Source organism: Chlorocebus sabaeus, chromosome 25 (genome assembly GCF_047675955.1).
Source record: "Chlorocebus sabaeus isolate Y175 chromosome 25, mChlSab1.0.hap1, whole genome shotgun sequence".
In the NCBI taxonomy this organism is placed as follows: domain Eukaryota; kingdom Metazoa; phylum Chordata; class Mammalia; order Primates; family Cercopithecidae; genus Chlorocebus; species Chlorocebus sabaeus.
Window position 1 is genome coordinate 19,692,708 of NC_132928.1, and position 22,147 is coordinate 19,714,854.

The window sequence follows — 22,147 nt, forward strand, 5'->3', positions numbered from 1 at the left end:
AAAAGTCTCATTTACTGTTGCACAGCCTCCTGCAAACCTGTCCTCTAGATAGATGAGGAAGGTGAGGGAAATCTCATCAAGCACCTGTTAGGGTACATGCAGGACTTGAATTTCAGGTAATAACAAGGAATGCCTTCTTGTTCTCTGACACACTGTCTATATGGTACTTTTAATCTTTACGCCAATAATAATTGCAAGTACATAAAAAGCACTTGATAAGTGCTAAATACTGTTGCAAGCACTTTACATGTAGTTATTGAATCCCCACAGTACCCTGAGGTAGGTAGTATTACTGACCTCTTTCTACAGATAAGACACCAGGGCCTAAAAAGCTTAAGAAACTTTCCCAAGTCTGTAGTAACTGATGGAGTTGGGGTCTAAACCCCAATAGTTGGCTCCAGAGGCTATGTTTTTAATCATTACACGATAGTGATCAGAGGAAGCAGGAACTCCAGCCTGGGCAACATAGTGAGACCCTGTCTCTACAAGAAAAAAAAAAAAAGAAATCAGCTGGGCATGGTGGCCCATGCCTGTAGTTCCAGTTACTTGGGAGGGTGAGGTGGGAGAATCGCTTGAGCCCAGGAGGTTGAGCTATGATTGTGCCACTGCATTCTAGCCTGGGTGGCAGAGCCAGACCCTGCCTTAAAAAAAAAAAAAAAAAAAAAAAAGGAACTGAACTGGGTGCCAGTGCCTGTAATCCCAGCACTTTGGGAGGCTAAGGTGGATCCCTTGAGCCCAGGTGTTGGAGACCAGCCTGTGTAACATAGCAAGACTCCATCTCAAAAAAAAAAAAAAAAAAAGAAAAAGAAAGAGAAAAAAGCAAACAACAACAACAACAAAAAAGAAGGCAGGAATTATTATTCTCATTGAAGAGATGAGGAAACTGAAACCAAGAAGCTAAGTACCTTACCCAGAGTCACACGGGTAAGAGGCAGAGTAAAGGCAGAATTCTAGTCCTGGAAGCATATGGCTTCCCCCAGACAGGACCAAGAGTTCTGGTTCTCTTCTTCATGTACAACTCCACTTACACAGGCCCACGAGTGGTAGGGCCAACCCAGAATCTCAAAACCCTTATTTGTGCTTAACTGTCTGCATACTGCAGGGTAATTGTGCGGCGTGAAGGAGGGAGGCACCCTCTCGACTTAGATCTGAACTCCCAGTCACTTCCAGTTCCCAGGACCACCAGCCCTGAGGCGTAAGGCTAGGCTGAATGTGGGACTTTCTTAGCCAGAGTTAGAAGCGGGGGAGTAGGGTGGGACAGAGGGCGGGCGCCGCTGGGCCGGGCCGTCCAGAAACGCCGAGTGTCATATTTCTTGCAACTCGCCAATCCCGAATGCCGGGGGGCGTGGCCACACCTGGGAGGCGTGGCCGGGCGGAGGCGAGGGCTGCGGCGTCCTGGGGCGAGGCGCTGACGTGAGCTCGGCGCACCTGGGCCGGGCAGGTAAGGGCTGGTGCGGGACGGGGAGAGGAACCCGCAGTCCCTACTTGGGTAGAGCCAGGCGCCCCTTTGCTGAGACGTCGAGGAGCGTGGTAGCGACGGGTGATCTTCGCTGCGGACTTGGTTCGGAGGGACGTCAGCTTCTGGTGGACAGATTGAGCAAAGGTGGGGACGCCAACTTCTGGGGACCAGCTTGAGGGAGGGGAGGCTCCCCCTTGGGTGGGGTAGGACCCGTCGCCGGAGCTTGTAGGGGGTGAGAGAACTTGCTCGGGGGCATCTGTGTGTTTGGGTGCGTACACACTGGTGCTGGGTGCCTGTCGCCCTCTTCCAGATAGCTTTGGGGCGGCCTCAGTTCTGTAGCGCTAGGCCCCTCTCGAATCTACACTTGTGCCTACTCTCCCTACCCCCACCGCCGAAGCGGAGGGAACTGCTCTCGGCCCCCAACAACCCCACTATCCGGTAGATCGAAAGCACCGCGCCCCCTTCATTCTTACCAACTTGCCGCTGGGCCCTGTGTCCCAGAGAGAGGATTTCCCAGGTCCGCAGGCCCTTGGTCCTAGTGGGCGTTTTGAGAAACTGGTGTGAGGGTGGCCAGGAGCTTTGGAGCATTGGCGGTTCGTTTTCCCTCCTGAGTCTGTTTGGCACAGTTAGGCCCTTCGCCCTGGGCCTGGGAGACACCCTTGGATTTCCAAGGAGCAGAGCTAGGTGTTGGGGAGGGTGGGGCTGGGGTGTGGTTGCTCTGGGGGTGGGCCCTGTTTGCCCGAAGGGGCTGGAGGGTTGTGTGGAGAATGGGGAAAGTCTCCCAGGCCTGACTTGGAAAGGAGGCCTGAGGTGCCACTCTTTACAGGCAGCCTGCTTTGTGGTAAAGGGGTCACCCTGTGGCAACCTGTTCTCTTGGTGGATGTCAAGAGTGGAAGTGAGGGAAAGGAGACGGATAGGGTGAGGAAGGTGCTTGGGTGGCATTGGTGAAAGCTGGTGTTGACCCAGGAGTATGGTTTAGGATGAGACGTGTATGATGTATGACAGTGGCACTCAATACCTTGTAACTCCCATTTGTCATCCCCCAACTTCCATCCAGCAGGGGAGAAGGGTGTAGGCATTTTGACTAGACGCCCGGAGTTTACCCCTAAACAGGGCTAAACTAAACAGGGAAACCTGAGGAAGGGAACTTAGAGGATGGCATTTCACTTCCTTCAGGAGAAAGGGAAGAACTGGGACTGCTAAGACTTGTCTGCAATAAATGACTTGTGTTTTAACCTGAGCAAAACCACTGATGGCCAAATCTCAGCTTTGGTGTGGCAGTGCCCCTGGAAACTAGTCTGGGGAGGGGCTATGGAGGTGGCAGTGAGGGTGTTTATGCAGGACCTGTTCCCTAGAATAGGCATATGGGAGAGGACAGTTAGTGCCCTGAGGAGGCTGAAAGTGTCCCTCCTCTATGCTCAGCGTGAGGGGAATACATAGGTTAGCATCATTGTCCTTTGGCTGGTTAAATACCTGTTAGAGACATAGGCCTTGCATTTTGCTGTGATGGCAGCTAGAGATACCAAGATGAGTTCAACTAGGCTAAGGTGGTTCTGCGGGCATTGGGATTTGGGTGGTAAGAGTGTTTAGAAAGAGAACTCTGATTTAGGTGTGTTTGAGAGTGGATGTTATGCAGTCTCCACCTCAGTCACTTTATTGGCCTTCTATGCTGCTGGAATCTTTGCTGATGTTTTTAGTTTACTTTCTTGGTGCCTAGAAGATGAGAGGGACATAGAAGACAGGGTGCAGTGACAAGGTTTGGTACGGAACACTCTGACTTAGGAGATAAAGCATCTCAGTTAGCCCAGATGTAAAATGGGGATAGTAATAACACGTTCAGGTTCATGAGGATGAAACCAGACATGTTAGGTAAAGGTTCATGTAAAAATTGTAAAGCCTACACAGATACAAAGGATTGTTGTTACCATCCTTCATAAGCAATGTCTTACTGTCCTGAGGTTAAAAAAATATTACTTGTAGTTTTTAAAATTATAAGTTGAAACATATCATTGTAGGAAAATATGGATCATGTATAACATATATAGAAGAATGTAAAAAGCATCCATAATTCCATCACCATTACAATTCCAATAACCATTACAAATATTTTGTTGCATTGTTGTATTTCCTTTTTTCAGTTCTGTGTGTATGTGCACATGTACGCAAGTATGTGCTATGTTATAAGATGGAGATAGTGCTACACAGTATGCTGTGTTTCTGCCTGCCCCCACAACTTCATATTGTAAATATTTCCTTGAGTATAATAAAAATTCTGATGCCTGTTGTTAATGGCTACTTGGTATTGCAGCCTGTGGTTGTGACGTAATGAACCACTTCCGTCTCGGTCATTTGGGTTTTCAATTTTTTCCATCTCTGCTGTTTTTAGAGTTATAGTTACTGGGTGGTGGGTGGGGGAGATCTTGGCTGACTTTCAGAAGGTGGAGAGGGTTTACAGTGAGAGAGGCAGGGCATGGGCTTGGAGGAGGGCAGGCTGGGGCTCCTTCCATGGGGCTGAGGCAAGGCTGCTCATGTGTAGTTCCATCTTAGGAGAACACTGAGAACCCAGGGCTCTAGATCTTAATCACTGATCTCTATGGGTGGCTGCTTCTCCTTTCCCATCATCAGGCGCAGCTCCTGGTCTTGGCCTGATTGCCTTAATTTTTTCTTGATGGGCTTTGGATCAACTACAATAAGCCCTTTTGGACTTTTCTTCAAGTCCACTATTGGTCAAGAGTTGGATTTTAATGTCTGACAGGCCCAAACACAGCACTTACCAGTATTGCAATGGAAATTCTCAAAAGCTCTTTACTAGGTTGACTGGATGGTGCCTATTTCTCTATCCTCTTTTTCCTTCTCTTGCTCCATCCCCCTTTTAGTAGTGATAGGACTGGGGAGCAGAAGGTAGAACTAGCCCTTGAGAGAATATGCATTCCCTCCTCCTTATAAGGTGTAAATGCACTCCATGGTTTGATGGTTTCACATGCTGCCCTACAAAACACCGCAATTCAAGGCCAACTACGTGGGGGCACTTGAACACTGCATGCCAACCTCACCTACCCACTGTGCTCCCAGGGGGAAGGTTTCAGTTGCAGGACTTGGTAATTGGGTCAGAAAGCTCAGGTGAGAGCAGGTCTTGCCTTGCTCTTAAAGTGCCAGATGCTGAGTTAGGTTTGGGTTTTTCACATTTGTTGGGAGTCTGGCTGGGGAGAGAAGTGGTGTTATGGGCCACCCCATCAGCTAAGCTCTTCTATGTTGGAGCCTTCAGCTGACTCTTTTAACCTCTTTTCTTTCTCACCTGGCACAGTTTATTCCCATATTTAGCTTCTTTGCTGTAAGGTTGTTTGGTTTCAGAACTGTGATCTAGGTAGGGATCTTTCTGGGTATGAAGGTGACCTATTTATCTTTCACTCCTCCTCAGGCCATTGTGGGGCTTGAGAAGTTCCAACGTGGAGATTCTCAAGAAGGAACATAGAGCTTTAGTGTTTAGTAACTAACACGGTGCTTGGCACACAGTAGCTGATGAACAAATATTTGTTGAATGAGTGTTCTTTTTCCAGGCATCTCATTCTCATCTTAAGTAAAAACAAAATAAGAACACCAAAAAATCCAACAGAACATCTCAGATAAACAATTCTCCAGTGACTCTTTTTTTATCAGTCACCTAATCTGGGAAGGCTTTTATTTTCTGCTGTGAGTGCCAGCTGCTCTTGAATGTTATCTGCTATGCCCATGTATTTTTACGAGAATCAATTGCAGACTTTACCCAGGCTGGCTCCTGCAACCAATCAGTTCACTCCAGGCTTCATTGGGAGATAAACAGACCCAAGGGAGGAGGCTGTCCTAGCCATGCAAAGCTTGTCTCATGACTGTTTTTGGTACTCTAAGTACTCTTAGTACTTTAGTATTTGATTATTCTAGGACTTCTGAGCTTTACCAGAACTCATTTGCAGAGACACATTCTCAGAACCTTTGTTGCCAATGTTCCCAAGCCTTCTCCCAGACACTAGATTGTTGTATGGATAACCAGCTGAGACCCCCCTTTTCTCCATACAGAACCTTTGAGCGGTCAAGGGAAAGACAAGCCGACTCTTCAGATCCCTGCGAACACACTGCCTGCTCTTCCATGTAAGTGAAGACTCTGGAGTCCAGGATCTACCCCTCACCTACTTCTCCCTCATCATGGTGCTGTCATTTCTTTCTAAAATATTCCCATTCACCTTTAGTTGTCTTGTTTAAAAGGAGAACATGCTTCAGCTTCTCACTTATGTAGTTGTTGCTGTTTCCATAACTTTTTTCTTCCCTCTCCTGAGATGAGATTGAAAAGAACAATTTCCCTTCTCTTCCAAAGTCCTTGGTGCTTCAGGAAGGACTGTGTTCCAGCAGGATGACATCATCTTTTTATTTTTCTGCTTCAGGATTTAAATAGAAGAAATGTGATCTACTTGCATGATAAGTCTGATTTGGCTAAAGCATGAAGTATAAATGGCTTTGGAATCAGAATAAAAAGGACCTTTTAACCTCTTTTCTTTCCCACCTGGCACAGTTTATTCCCATATTTAGTTTCTTTGCTGTAATCTAGTGAAACTGTAGCTCTAGTAGATGGGAACGGAGGCTGGGAAGGGTTCCCAGTGGCTGGCCTAATTCTTCTGCTCTTCCCATTTCTCCCTCTGATCCCCCAGATCATGGCCCTCCACCCCCGCAGAGTCCGACTGAAGCCCTGGCTGGTGGCCCAGGTGGATAGTGGCCTCTACCCTGGGCTCATCTGGCTACACAGGGACTCTAAACGTTTTCAGATTCCCTGGAAACATGCCACCCGGCATAGCCCTCAACAAGAAGAGGAAAATACTATTTTTAAGGTAAAGGACTTCTTCTACCATCAGACCTTTCTGGATTTTTGTTTGTTTGTTTGTTTGGCCTGGGGAATATACTAGATCTAAAACTCTGGTGAAACAGAGAGAATGCTTATGATGAGGGGGTGCCCAAACTCTGCAGGCATGGTAATTCCTCTTTTGGAGGCATATCTGCAATGGTTGAAGCCCTTTGTTCTTTCCCACTGGTTGAAGGTACTCAATCACATCCCAAAGGATACCAGCTGGGGTTGGCCAAAACTCTCATTAGTGATTGTAGTGATGTGTTTGTTTCAAAAGCTAGCAAGGGTCAGCAGTTGACTCTTCCTCCTCAATCACTCAGAGCTCTTGCTATGCAGAGAGGTGCTTGGGCCTGGCAATGGATACTCAGACCAGGACAGAACTATCAGGTGTTAGCAGGCACACAGTATAGCCTATGTGGTTGGTATAGAGGACTCTCAGCAAGTTTTTCTTTTTTTTTTTTTTTTTTTTTTTTTTTTTTTTTTTTTTTTTTGTGGGATATGGTCTTGCTCTGTCAACCAGGCTGGAGTGCAAGTGGCATGATCATAGCTCACTGCAGCCCTGACCTTCTAGGCTCAAGCGATTCTCCCACCTCAACCTCCCACGTAGCTGGAACTATAAGCACACACCACCATGCCTGGCTAATTTTTGTATTTTTTTCTGCAGAGACAGGGTTTCACCATGTTTCCCAGGCTGGTCTTGAACTCTTGGGGTCAAGTGATCCTCCCTGCTTAGCCTCCCAGAATGTTCAGATTACAGACATGAGCCACTGCACCTGGCAAGCTTTTCTTTTGAGTTAAAATATTTTGCCCCATCTATAACTGCTGCTTAAAAATTAAAGGTGATTTATTTATAAGTTTTAATTTTATGAATGTTTTCAAAAATAAGAAATAGCACTGATATGATAGTCATTTTATTTAACTGAAAACAAGATTTAATCACATAACATTTTACAAAATTTAAGTGAAACCAAAGCTTGACTTAAGACAGAAGTAGGTGGACAGGCTTGTTGTGGGAAAGGTTTTCACATAGTTTGAAACACTGGAGACTGTGCCTCTGCTCCAGACCAGCTTCTTTCTTGGTCACTTCCATCTCATGAGTAGCTTTAGTTCCTGCATCCCAAGACATTGAGAAGTTAGTTTGTTTGCCCTTTTCTTCTTTGAGTATAAGCTAGAAGTCACCAGTGAAATACAGTCTCTACTGTGGGCCTCTCAAGATTCATGCCTTGGGTTCTTGCTGAAATTGGGTTTGGAAAGGGCAGAAAATGTGAGCGCAGGGTTCAAAAGAAAGCCATCCTTGGGATGTTTCCCACCCAACTCAGTTATGTCAGGTGTAGAGAGGACAGGCAGAGAGAAAATTGGCCTGAAGGTACTTAGAAGGTAAATGACTGCTCTTAATTTAGATTTTAAATAACAATATAAAAGTTGATAAGGTTAGTACCTATAAACCAGCACCAATTATTGGAGTTGTCATTGAGAAGGGCGCAGGCCCATCTTGGCCCAGTTGGCCTCTTGTGGCCATGGTCTGAAACTGGATTTGCTGTTCAAATGTCTGACAGTGGCTGGCCCTGGGGAAGAGGCTATTTCCTGAAAGCGCTACTTATGAGAGTGATGCTTTGGGCTTGCATGCTTGGGGCTTGTGGAAAATTGGGCTGTGGGGAGGTGACTTTGTTTTAGTTATATCTGTGCATCTGTTTGCAGAGTGCAGAGGGAGGGTGCTTTCACAGATACCAAGCTCTGATGGCCTTTAGCAGAATATACAGGTGGGCACTAACATTAAATGAGTGTCTGTGTCCATTATCTCTTTTAATTCTCATGACAACCTTGTAAGGGAGGTATTACCTTTGTGCTGTTGATGCAGAAGCTAAGTCTTAGAGGGATTGAATAACTTGCCAAAATCACACACCCAGTAAGTAGTGGGGGCAGGATTTGAACCCTTGACTTTCTGTCTCCATTCCACCCCCCATTATACTGCCCTTTCTGATCAAGAATTGGAAGAACTAGCCTCAAATTCTACTACCATCAGCTGCATGTGTAGCCCTGAGCAAGTTAACCTCTCTGGGCTTCAGCTCCCCTTTGGTAAAATGGGGATGAAAGTAGTCTTGCCTGTGAGAATCAAGTGAAATGAAGTATGGAAACGGATTTGTAAAGCGCTATAAAAATGCAGAGATTATTTCCTCTTTAGGAAGAGAAATAAGGACTTGCACAGTGATCAGAATCTCTTGCTAGCAAGACTCAGAATGGGTTTGAACAAGCGATGTTTATAAATCACAATGATTGCCACATGGTTCCACCTAGGCTCTCCTTTCTTGTTTTGCTTTGCTTTTGTTGTTGTTGTTGTTGTTGTTGTTTGAGACAGAGTCTTGCTCTGTCACCCAGACTGGAGTGCAGTGGCACGATCTCAGCTCACTGCAACCTCCATCTCTTGGGTTCAAGTGATTCTCCTGCCTCAGCCTCCCAAGTAGCTGGGATTACAGGTGTGCACCACCATGCCCAGGTAATTTTTGTATTTTTAGTAGAGATGGGGTTTCACCATGTTGGCCAGGATGGTCTCAATCTCTTGACCTCATGATCCACCCACCTCAGCCTCCCAAAGTGCTGGGATTACAGGCATGAGCCAACGGGCCTGGCCTCCTTTCTTGATTATAAAGTTCCAGTCTTAAAGGATACGGCTCTTCACTACATCAGCCTTGGGTGCCCAGTGCAATCTGGGTGGGTCCTGGGGACGGCTGTGTGGTGAGCAGGAAGGCTGGGGCTGTGGTTCTGGGTTGGTCTGGCTGCTCTCCACGGAGAAGCAGGGCTTTAGGGAACCACAGAAATGTGCAGACCTCTGCCAAAGTCTTCATAGCCCAAGTCAGCTGGGTGGGGCCAGACTTAGCGTGGGCACACAGAGGATCAAACAAACGGAAGGGAAAATGTGGGGAGGCAGCAGCCAGGTATTGCCAGGTAACTGGAGATAGGCCTTCCAGATACCAGTGACCAGTGAAATTGAAATCTCCTGTAGGGGGTTCGATAGAATGGAGCAGCAGTTAGGCCCCCTAGTGTCTGCTCAGTCACCTGGGGCAGCACAGTGTTGCCAAACTTCTTCATTCCGTACCACAAATCCAATGGAGGGACCGGAATCTGAGAAGATGGTAAGAGGAAATGATCCGAATTGGAGGAGGAGGATTTAGATTAGCTTTTGAGGGAACTTCCTCATGACTGTGAGGTTCTTCAGGGGGTGACTGAAAGAGATCAGAGCTCTTGAAGGATGGGGCAGAAAAATTCAATTTCAGCTTGGGGCAGAAGCCTATGATCAGAATCAGGAAGGGATTGGGTTTGGACAAGTCAAATAACCTGTTAGCTTGAAAACATTTGAGTTCTCTGCTAATGGCACCTACTTTTTCGGCATCAGAACAAGTTGTACTCCTGCACAAAGAGATCAGAGAACTTGTTAGCAATGGGGGAGAGTGGCTATCCCATGAGCAGAAACAAGAATGCCTGTTAGAACCGAAAGCAGGGCTAGGTGTCTACTCCCTGCTTTGCTCCTGAGCACTTTGGTCTATGACTTGAGTGGCTTAGATTTTTCCTTTCCTCACTGGGAAGGCTAACTTCTTCTTGTCTGGGGAAAGTGCTGTGAGTTTCCATATTTGAAAACCAGAGAGAAGGAGTCAAAGTGGTTTTAGTCCATGCTGCCAGCCACTGGTGTGGTTGACAGCATGATGTTTCTAATGAAGTAGAAGTTTGAGAGGATAGGGAAAGGTAAGGGGTGTGGATTTTTTAGGACTTGAGGCCCTCAGGCAGTGGGACAAGCTGAACCCCCAGTGTGTTTCCTTCCCTCCTAAAGGTACTTGGTTTCTACAATTCTTCTTCTTTTTTTTTTTGAGATGGAGTTTTACTCTTGTTGCCCAGGCTGGAATGCAATGGCACAATCTTGGCTCATGGCAACCTCTCCCTCCCGGGTTCAAGCGATTCTCCTGCCTCAGCCTCCCAAGTAGCTGGGATTACAGGCATGCACCACCATACCTGGTTAATTTTATGTTTTTAGTGGAGATGGGATTTCTCCATGTTGGTCAGGCTGATCTCGAACTCCTGGCCTTGTGATCCACCCGGCTTGGCCTCCCAAAGTGCTGCGATTACAGGAGTGAGCCACAATTCTTTATTTATGTATTAGATTGAAGACTGATGGAAAGGAACCCAGGAGGCCAAACTCTTCATATCCTCTGCCATGCCTCTTTGTCTTACCTATTGTCATATAAGCAACTCATGTCAAAAATGAATAAGCAAAGAAAAAATGTTACTTGAAATTCTGCTATCCAGAGTTACCATCTGCACTTTGGTGCATATTTTCCCCAAACTTTATCTTCAGCCCTTCATTAGAACATTGTCGTCTTGATGAGTGCTGGTACCAGTGCTTGCGATAAGGCTCCTCCTTTTAATATATTGTGTTTGCACATGGCTTTATTTCACTTAGGCACCTGTCTTGCCTGGTCCTAAGGGCAGTGTTTCCTGCTGCAGTCTCTGTAAATTGGGGTTGGGATGGTGGGGCAGTCATGCAAGAGAGTGTGTGTGTGTGTGTGTGTCTATGAGAAAGGGTAAGCACACGCTTTGCAGTGGCTCTGGGCAATGATAAGACTCACTGTGGTTTCTTGTTCTCAGGCCTGGGCTGTAGAGACAGGGAAGTACCAGGAAGGGGTGGATGACCCTGATCCAGCTAAATGGAAGGCCCAGCTGCGCTGTGCTCTCAATAAGAGCAGAGAATTCAACCTAATGTATGATGGCACCAAGGAGGTGCCCATGAACCCAGTGAAGATATATCAAGTGTGTGACATCCCTCAGCCCCAGGGCTCGATCATTAACCCAGGTGAGGCCCCAGGTGCTGGGGAGAAGGTGGGCAGTATGCCAGATTCTCGGCTGGACTCTTAAGAGATTGTCAACTTGAAAACAGCCTGATTTACAAAGTTTAAGATGGATAAAGCAAGAAAGCCTTTCTCTGGGAAGGACATAGAAAACAAAAGACTCAAACTCAGCAAAATCTTGCTTAATTAGGGGTATGTTTTTCAGCCTAGTTACTTAAAACATTAGAAAGTGGAGGGGTATACAGTTCTACTGTAAAAGTAGCCTCTCTTGGGATTCAAGAGGCCAGGTAGTTTTGAAGGAGAAAGGATCAAAGCTTAGGTTTGCGTTCTAAACCTGGCCCTTATCACTTTACTACTTGTAGGACTTGAATCAAGTCATTTTACCTCTTGTGAGCCTCAGTTTCTTCAACTCTAAAATATGGGATCTCAGCTTTCCTATTTACTTCAAAAGCTATTGTGAGAATCAATTAACATGACCTGTAAAAAAAAAAATTAACATGATCTGTAAAAAAATTTTTTTCATTGACAAATAATAATTGTACATATTCATTGGGTATATAGTGATGTTTTGGTGCATACAATAGTGACAAGATCAGGGTAATAAGTTCTTTATACATATTGGGTGAGTGATCGTTTAATTCATAGGATACTTTGAATAAGAGAATATCTCCTAATCCCTCCAATTAACTCCGTACTTAACAAGTACTAACAGCCAGATAATTTAGATACATGCTCCAGTGAATCCAGGGAGGTCCTTCCATGAGAGAAGTGTTGGTTCCTTTGATTCTCACTGTTTTTAGCTAGGACATTGAGGGTGTGTACTGAACCTGAGGAGCCTCTGGGATAGCAGTCCCTAGCTTGAATGGTGGGTCAGCTGCAGGGATGGCAGTGCAACCTGAATGGCTCACTTGTGGGCTTGTGTATCTTGGGTAGGATCCACAGGGTCTGCTCCCTGGGATGAGAAGGATAATGATGTGGATGAAGAAGATGAGGAAGATGAGCTGGATCAGTCGCAGCACCATGTTCCCATCCAGGACACCTTCCCCTTCCTGAACATCAATGGTGAGTGGGGATGATGGGTGGTACAGAGACATACGGAGGATGTAAGGAGTTTTGACCTTGGAACTGTCAATACATTGGCCACCACTGCCCTGAAAGCAGGATCGGTCCAGGCTGCTGGACTGTTAGCAAGTGGGAGTCAGAGGTGAGGAACTCCCTGCTGTCTCAGTTATCCCAGTAGAGCTGGGTGGGTTCCAGGCAATAGAACATCTTCGGAAGCTTATGTGCTAATTCAAAGAAATAAAAAATTTGAATTCATTCTTAACCCAACATACAAATATATCATCAGTTATACATTTTGCCAATTTCCTTCAGGCCAAGTGCAGTGTCAGTTTTACGAGTTACGGGCAAACTCTTCTAATATTTCTCTTGGTATAAATTCTGTGTCACTTCCTTAACAAGGACCACTCTGCTTAGGCTGTATCACAGGAAACTTGTGATGTTTGTAGCTGATAATACTAGGCTCTGATAGGATTTATCTGCAACAGACTTTCCTTTTGTGGGCTTTTGAATCCAGCTTCCTGGGAAAATTGAGTTGGGAGCTTGAGAATCCACTGTGTGACAGAGCAGGTACTGAATCTCCCACTGCATTTTCTGAGGATACTTGAACACATGTTGAATTACTCTTCTGCAGCATCTTTACTTGATTTGTCCACTGAAATGCTCCTACTCAAATGACTTGCGGATATCCAGCCAACCAGTTTTTCATTGTCTTTTTAGTACCACCTGGCTGCAATGGGTCAAAATGAGATAACTTGTGCCACCTATAAAACTTAGGATATCAAGATTATTTATTTAGGATTTTCAGGTACCCTACTCTAGGTGATGCCCCTACCTTTCAGAATCAGGAAATGACACTTGTCTATCCACTGGCCCTCCTTCATTTATCGTTCCACTTATATATTTGCAACCAAGTGTGGGTAAAGAGAAGTTTCATAGAGATCTTCCAGGTCAATATTGCTATATGTTTAACGTCACTAATCATTAGAGAAATGCAAATCAAAACCACAATGAAATACCATCTCACACCAGTCAGAATGGCTGTTACCGAAAAGTCAAAAAATAACAGATGCTGATGAGTTTATGGAGAAAAGGGAACACATATCCTGCTGGTGGGAATGTAAATTAGTCCAGTCACTGTGGAAAGCAGTTTGGTGATTTCTCAAAGAACTTGAAACAGAATTACTATTTGGCCCAGCAATCCCATTATTGGATATATACCCAAAAGAATATAAATTGTTCTACCATAAGGACACATGTACACGTATGTTCATTGCAGCACTTATTCACAATAGCAAAGGCATAGAATCAAATTAAATGCCCATCAATGGTGGACTGGATAAAGAAAACGTGGTACATATATACCATGGAATACTATGCAGCCATAAAAAAGAATAAGATCATGTCTTTTGCCGCAACATGGATGTAGCTGGAGGGCATTATCTTAAGTGAACTAAAACACAGGAACAGAAGACCAAATACTACTTGTTCCCACTCATAAGGGGGAGCTAAACATTGAGTACACATGGACACAAAGAAGGGAACAATAGACACTGGGGCCTCCTTGAGGACGGAGGGTGGGAGGAGGATGAGGATTAAAAAACTACCTATTGGGTACTACGCTTATTAACTGGTGACTAAATAATCTCTATACCAAACCCCGGGACATGTAATTCACCTATTTAACAAACCTGCACATGCATTCCTGAAACTAAAATAAAAGTAAAAACAAACAAAGCATTGCCACATGTTATATTCCCACTTAGTGAAATTGAACATCTAGAAATGTGGGATCCTTTCCCAAATGTCTGGCTGACTCATTCTGTTATTCTCACCCCCTAAAAGGATGCAGTTTATTTCCAGGATCCTGATTTCCTATTTCTGTTGCTATTTTATTAAAGCTAGTATTTGTGTGTCCTTATGTTTTGAGCTGCCTTTAATCCTTTTTTGGAAAGTTGTAGAATAGATATGAAAAACAAAAAAGTAAAATGAGAATGTAAATTTAACCAGACTTATACACAAAGGGTCAAAGAAACATTAACCTTTGTGATTTCAGAGCTGTTGGGCCAGAGGATGAAGAATTGTTGAAGAATAGATGCCTAAGAGGTGAGGCTAGGAGGAGAAATCTGTAGACTTTGGAGCAAGTCACCTTTGACAGTAGCAGGGAAATACTCTTTTTTTTTTTTTTTTTTTTTTTTTAAAAAAAACCTTCAATTGGATCCTTTTGAATAGATAATACTTTCACATGGTTGACATTCATAATGGTACAAAAAGGTAAATACATGGAAAGGTTTTCCTTCTATCCTGTCCCTGAACCTTCATTTCTTTCCCTGGAGGAGTCAGATTCTTCTAGGTTCTTGAGTATCCTTCCAGACATTTTATGCATGTAAAAGTATTTGTTTGTTTTTAAAGGAATTTCTATGCATTAACACTTCCTTGAAGCTAATCAGCTAATTCAGTTGAGTTCATTTTATGGAAGACAACCAACCTCTATTTAATTGCTTGGGGCAAATTTTACAGTATGGAATCTCTTACTCCTTATAATTTAACCTCCAGAGAAAACTCACTTGTCTAAGTTAATTTTCAGCAAACAAAGGTTTTTAAAACTATGAATTTGTGGGAGAAATAATATGATTAGGAAGCAGGAGCAGGGGAACCTTATTTCTTATTGTGTTAGTTATGGGAATCACTGATGGGCTGGAAGATCACACTGGGTCAGGGTTCAGTATTTAGTTCTTGTCTACTGACCTTGTGAGTTCTCAGAGCATCAGCAAGTGATGTGCATTGTCTGCTCACCATATGCTTTTGTCCTAGGTTCTCCCATGGCACCAGCCAGTGTGGGCAATTGCAGTGTGGGCAACTGCAGCCCTGAGGCAGTGTGGCCCAAAACTGAACCCCTGGAGATGGAAGTACCCCAGGCACCTATACAGCCCTTCTATAGCTCTCCAGAACTGTGGATCAGCTCTCTCCCAAGTAAGTGAGAATTTATCTTTCTTGCTGGGCCTTCTGCTCCTATCCTGCTTTCTGACTTCATTTCTTTGCCATGCATTGAAAAACTACCTGTCTCAGAGGCACCTTCTATTTCTGTTTCCTGGCTAGCCCATGAGTCACCAGGGAAGAAGTAAAGAAACACTAGCCCAGCTGGGTGTGGTGGCTTACACCTGTAATCCTAGGCTGAGGTGGGAGGAGTGCTTGAGGCCAGGAGTTTGAGACTAGCCTGGGCAACATAGTGAGACTCTAAAATTATCTGGGCATGGCAGTGCATGCCTGTGGTCCCTGTTACTTGGGAGGATGAGGTGGGAGGATCACTTGAAGGCAGAAGGTCGAGGCTGCAGTGAGCGCTGATCAAGCCATTGCACTCCAGTCTGGGTGACAGAATGAGACATGGTCTCAAAAAAAAAAAAAAAAAAAAAAAAAAGAAAAGAAAAGAAAAAGAAACATTGGCTGATACTTACTTGCCCATAGGGACGCTCTGATTGGTTACAGCTCCAGCTCCAGGTTATTCAGGTCTTAGGTGGGTAGGAGGCCCAGGTTTATCAGTCAGGCAGGGGGATTTAGTGACAAGGTTAGTTGTGGAACAGGGAGGTTAATGGCCATGGATTTGGTAGAGGAGGCTCTTGGATTTTGAGAGGCTTTAGGACCTACAGAAAAAACCTCTTTCTGAATTTGGTATGAATTTATCTCAATGAAGAATCAATGTCATTGCCTGGGTCTCCCTTTCACACTATACATGGTAGGCATGTGAGTGCTATTAATACAATTTTGTCCAAGAGGCTAATTAGCTTTGATAAGGGCTATTGGGTTCAATGGAGATTTGCTGAGTAAAAATTAACTTTGATGTGAACTGTGTCCTTTCATGGTATATTATTAGAACAGATCCCCAGTGTGTGTGCTCACATGTCATTTTCAGAAAAATTGTTTGGTATTGCTTCTTGTTCCTCAAGTTTCTTTAAACAATAAGCTAAAAATGATACACAAACCAGATACCTTAGTTTTTAGTTCCTTCCAATGACCACTGGTGTGAAGACTCAAGTCAGTATAGCGTGGGGATACCAGGACCACTTTACTTGATGAAATTGTAGCCCTTGGGGTGTGGTGATTGAACAGAAATAGTTGAGATGGACCTTGAACTGTTTGCTTTCAGGCAGCCTTTTGAGTGAATATTCCAGGGATATGTTGATGTCTCCCTTTATTGCAGGAAGGATAACTATGGCAGTGACCTTCCTGAATGCTGGTTGAAAGGTGGCTTGATCTTAATGGACTTGCATGAGTCACAGGGATGAACGGGCAGAGCAGTGAAGCAGGACTCTCACTGTCATCTCTAACCTTGCAGTGACTGACCTGGACATCAAGTTTCAGTACCGTGGGAAGGAGTACGGGCAGACCATGACCGTGAGCAACCCCCAGGGCTGCCGACTCTTCTATGGGGACCTGGGTCCCATGCCTGACCAGGAGGAGCTCTTTGGTCCTGTCAGCCTGGAGCAGGTCAAATTCCCAGGTCCTGAGCATATTACCAACGAGAAGCAGAAGCTCTTCACTAGCAAGCTGCTGGACGTCATGGACAGAGGACTGATCCTGGAGGTCAGCGGTCATGCCATTTATGCCATCAGGCTGTGCCAGTGCAAGGTGTACTGGTCTGGGCCATGTGCCCCATCACTTGTTGCTCCCAACCTGATTGAGAGACAAAAGAAGGTCAAGCTATTTTGTCTGGAAACATTCCTTAGTGGTAAGTCATTTCTTAGAAGGTTGATAGTGGGAATCATTCTCTGGAAGTACATTCCTTCCACCATGACTGCCTTTCACCTCCCTGCTTTCCTGGCATGGCAAAGATCTTTAAAAATTTCTTCTGGAGGAGGTCAAGGGAGAACAGAACTTTGGTTCTAAAAATTGGAGGTGACCTCGGCAACAAAGAAGGGAGTTTCACTCCAAAGATATGTACTTGGAAGTCATTTTTAAGTTGGTTGTGGCTCCTTCAATGGCAGAAGAAGGAGACAGCCCTGTCATTACATCTCAAATGTTACCAGCTTGTCTTTAACTTTGGAAGATAATCCTGCTTGTCATATTCAGAATAGCACATATTCTTTTGGGAATTATCTGAGTGGTGAATTCAAGCAGGCAGTTTTGGGGAAAGCACTAAGATGTGAATTTTTTACAATGTGGCTTGGACCGCAAGTTGTGATCAATGATGTCCAAGAGAACCCTCTGTAATTTGTACTGTTCAATATATTTGTGCTATTCAGTATAGTTGTCACAAGCCATATGTGGCTATTGAGCATGTAAATATGACTAATGTGACCCAGGAACTATTTAATTAATTTAAAATTAGTGAGTGCTTGTGGCTAGTGGCTATTGTTTTTTTTTTTTTTTTTTTTTTTTGAGACGGAGTCTCGCTCTGTCGCCCAGGCTGGAGTGCAGTGGCCGGATCTCAGCTCACTGCAAGCTCCGCCTCCCGGGTTCACGCCATTCTCCTGCCTCAGCCTCCCGAGTAGCTGGGACTACAGGCGCCCGCCACCTCGCCCGGCTAGTTTTTTGTATTTTTTAGTAGAGACGGGGTTTCACCGTGCTAGCCAGGATGGTCTCGATCTCCTGACCTCGTGATCCACCCGTCTCGGCCTCCCAAAGTGCTGGGATTACAGGCTTGAGCCACCGTGCCCGGCCCTAGTGGCTATTGTAATGGACAGCATAAAAGATGGTATTTGTTGAGTGCATGTGGAATGACCCGGTATACCAAACTTGCTCTTCCACTTTCTGCAGATCTCATTGCCCACCAGAAAGGACAGATAGAAAAGCAGCCACCGTTTGAGATCTACTTATGCTTTGGGGAAGAATGGCCAGATGGGAAACCCTTGGAAAGGAAACTCATCTTGGTTCAGGTGAGAAGATAAGGCTGTGTCAACAACTCTTCTCCTTTTTGCCAATGCTTTAGCCCCCAGGTCTGGGTTGAGCCTTCATCAAGCATCCGTCAGCCCATGTAGGTTTCAGTCTCATCAGATGGGGTAACAGACTCAGGTTTGTACAGTAGGACCATGCTGGAAAAGGCAGGGTCCTTAAAATGGGTGACTGATTTAGAGGAGATCTTGTCTTTCATTCTCTTACTAACCTTAGAGTCTTGCTGAAACCTCACAGATATGACCCTTTCTAGCTTTTCTTCACACACACACACACACACACACACACACAATGTAAATTGCACTTTTTTTTTTTTTTTTGGAGACACGGTCTTGCTGTGTCACCCAGGCTGGAGTGCAGTGGCATCATCTCAGCCCACTGTGGCCTCAACCTCCCAGGTTCAAGTGATCCTCCCACCTCAGCCTCCCAAGTAGCTGTGACTACAGGCACAGGCCACCATGCCTGGCGTAATTTTATTTTTAGCAGAGATGAGGTCTCACTATGTTGCCCCTGCTGGTCTTGAACTCGTGGGCTTAAGTGATCCTCCTGCCTCAGCCTCCCCAAATTCTGGGATTATGGGTATAAGCCACCACACCTGGCCCTTTCCAGCTTTTCTTAGAAAAACCTTTTGAGTTACTTTTAGGAATATAAATTTATTCTAGGAAGTGGCAGCAAGGCCACTTGGGCTTTGCCCCTGGAGTTGTGTAGCAAGGCAAGCAATAGATGATATTTTGTTAAAAGTCTTGTAAAGTAAGCAGTCATTTATTTAGGCATGTAGCCTAATGTTACATCTAGGTTCTTTACCTTCATTTGAACCAACTTCCAGAGTGAGCTTTGGCAGGAGGATGGTCCAGAGAGATGAAGGCATATCCTTTATTTAGACATTAGAATGGGGGGCTTCCTCAGGGCCTCTTTGGTCTGCCCTTCAATCTCGGGTCCATTGTGCTATTTAAAAATACCTTTTCCTGAGAGGATACACCTATGTTCTGTGTCTTGAACAGGTCATTCCAGTAGTAGCTCGGATGATCTACGAGATGTTTTCTGGTGATTTCACACGATCCTTTGATAGTGGCAGTGTCCGCCTGCAGATCTCAACCCCAGACATCAAAGATAACATCGTTGCTCAGCTGAAGCAGCTGTACCGCATCCTTCAAACCCAGGAGAGCTGGCAGCCCATGCAGCCCACCCCCAGCATGCAACTCCCCCCTGCCCTGCCTCCTCAATAATCGTGAATGCCATCTTCTTCCTTTCCTTTTTTATAATATTGTATATATGGATTTTTTTATTGTTTAGGTTTAACCAGCTTTTAAATCTCTCTTTTCTCTAACAGTGTTAGAAGTCTGTGATTCTCCAAGTATGCCTAGATTTAAAGCTGATTTAATTTATGGAAAAATCACCTTTCAGACTTTGCTTTTCTTTTTCAAATCTCCTAATGGTAGTATGATGTAGCACAGTAGAAGGAGATTTGGCCTGGGAGTTTGGACACCAAGGTTCTAGCTGCAGCTTTGCTGCCAATGTGACCTTGAACAAGTCCTTTAACCTCTGGGCTTCAGATTTATTGCTTATAAAGTGAAGAAATTGGAATGATGCCTGAAATTGTATACAGCTTTAAAATGGACTTGATGACCTTCTTCTACTTGTATAAGGCTAAACTGCCTGGAACAGAATCCTTCTGCATTGTTCTTGTACCACATTTTTGCTTGGTTTTGTTAAAGTTTCCTCAAGCACTGATTTGTCCAGGATCAAGCTCTGTTTGACCTGTTCTGCTAGTATAGTAAGCTGGCTCCCTGATGGGGGAAGTGAGAGGGAGAGGAGCTGGCTGGCTGGTTGCTTAGAAACCATGCTTGATATCTAAATAGAAATGGGTGCCAAAGTCTGAAAGTCACCCAGCCTGTGGAGTGAAAGCTCACAAATTTGGCTTCTAAAGGGAAGCTGTTGACACAGAAAGCCTAGGGATTCTGTGGAAGAATAGGTTGTCAGGCATTTACCATATTACTACTCAAATACCAGAGTGTGTGTTTAGGGGTTGGGGGAGGGGGGGTAGATGATAGTATGTGACTCAGGTGGTAGCTTTAAGAGGAAAGAGCTCTATTTTTCTTATTTTCTTCTCTGAGCTAGACTGAGCTGGGGATCTAAGATATACTTCTCTGACTACAAAAGGGACAGTATAATTTAGATGTTTTGCAGTTGAAAGAAATTGGTTGTTGGGTGTGTTAAGGCTGGGATGAAGAAGGGCTGGGCAGTACTCTTCTGGAAAGGCTCACATAGCACAAACCTGCTTGTCTCCCTTACTAGTGGAGGTATCTGAGTGTGAACAGTGAAGGTAAAGAGTGGTATAGAACAATGCAGGTCTATCTGTCACAAACTGATCTTATCTGGAAACATCTGCTGAGTCTCTAACCATTTTGGCTTTCTCTTCTTTTTTGAGACAGAGTCTTGCTTTGTTGCCAGGCTACAGTGCAGTGGCAAATCACCACTTACTGCAGCTTTAAGCTCCTGGGCTCAAGCAATCGTCCTGCCCCAGCCTCCTGAGTAGTTGGGACAACAGTCGTGCACTATGATGCTTGGCTAATTTTTTTTTTGTAGAGATGAGGTCTTGCTATGTTGCCCATGCTGGTCTTGAACTCCTGGGCTCAAGCAATCTGGGACCTAAATGGCAAATAAGATGGTAATCTGTGGTTGCAAGCCCCAGTCCTCTTGAATAGTGACGCCTTTCTGTCTGTGTCGGGACGTAGTAAGGAAGCCCATGTCTAGTCTGGTACCTTTAAACCAGGCCATCTCCTACTTTTCAAAATGACTCAAAAGTTGTGCTAGCCTTATTTTAAAAACTAAAAGTTCATAGTCAGTGGTGACACGAGGACTTATTTATTTAAAGTGCTTAAGCTTTGGTTTTAGAGTTTCTAAGAGACCTGGTGGAATTTACTATTATGAAAAGCATTACCCATGCTATTATGAAAAGCATGACAAGATTAAGAAATCTGGCTAAAGGTCAGGTGCCCAGCTTTGAGGAAAAGTTGGGCTTTTAGGGACCAGGAAGTGTTAATGGCACAGAAACTTTACATTTTTGGGGTCATTTTGTTGAGCAGGTGAAGTGAGGGATTTGGTCTTGATATTTGGCTGCCCCATCTCTATGTGGGAGCTCAAAGTTAAAAATAACCCACTGTAGGTAAATTAGAAGGGTAGCTCTTGAATCTGGGCCAGTCTGTATCCCTTTTGTGAAATGCTAACAGCCAGGCTATCTGTAGCCTGGGTGGGAGCCCAGATAATGTGAGCTGGTAAAGGGTATTGGAAAAGTGCCAAGAAATACCAAGCTTTTGGTTTGTAACCACTGTGAAAAGTTTATGAACATGTCAGAGGAATGGATGAGTGATTTGTGAGGTCCTCACTAGATACCCCAGTTTCTTCCTTGTTTTGGCTCCTTTTCAGAATGCTGGGAGAGAGTGCTGGATAGATTTAGGTTTCCTTTCTTTTTTTAGGGCCTCAGTCTGCTATCTCCTTTGGTGGCCACCACCACTCACTCCCTTGATATCTTCTACTCCCTTGCCTTCATCATGCTTAAGACTGAGAAGGGAGTTAGATTTTGTCACTAGCTCTTCTTTTTCCTCACTGTCTACCCCACCAAACAAGATTAGTTCAAGTTAAAAAGAACCTACTGGAGGTAAACTGGGAGGGCAAGTGTTGGATCTGGGCTGGTCCCTTTCCCATATAATTAGGTCCCTGGTTATATGTTCCCATAGCAACCCATAGTTCCTCTTTCAGAATAATCATTTCCCTTGTAATGCTCAGCATCTGTATCCTGCTTGACTGCAAACTTGCTGAAGGTAGGGATTGTTTGTCTTGGACTTCGCTGCCAGTCCTTAGAACAGTGTCTGGGACACAGTGTGTTCTCAAATATTTGTTGCTGGAATAAATGAATGAACTAAATCAGTCTTTTAGGGATTTATTGTTAACCACCATGGGAAAATTAAATAAATGTGGGAAAGGAAAACATTCTAAAATTAGAAGACTACTTTCTACTCTCAGCTTCTGACTCCC

General features: G+C 44.7%; 1 protein-coding gene across 1 annotated transcript; it reads left to right on the top strand.

The window, feature by feature from the left end:
- The first annotated feature begins 1,373 nt into the window (after positions 1-1,373).
- Positions 1,374-22,036, top strand: IRF6 (interferon regulatory factor 6). The gene is made up of 9 exons (XM_037985604.2): positions 1,374-1,603; positions 5,513-5,584; positions 6,139-6,315; positions 10,965-11,169; positions 12,098-12,226; positions 15,038-15,196; positions 16,557-16,949; positions 17,978-18,096; positions 19,114-22,036. Exons 3-9 carry the CDS (start codon positions 6,142-6,144, stop codon positions 19,336-19,338), a joined length of 1,404 nt encoding a protein of 467 aa, XP_037841532.1. The 5' UTR covers positions 1,374-1,603; positions 5,513-5,584; positions 6,139-6,141; the 3' UTR covers positions 19,339-22,036.
- Positions 22,037-22,147: the final 111 nt, after the last annotated feature.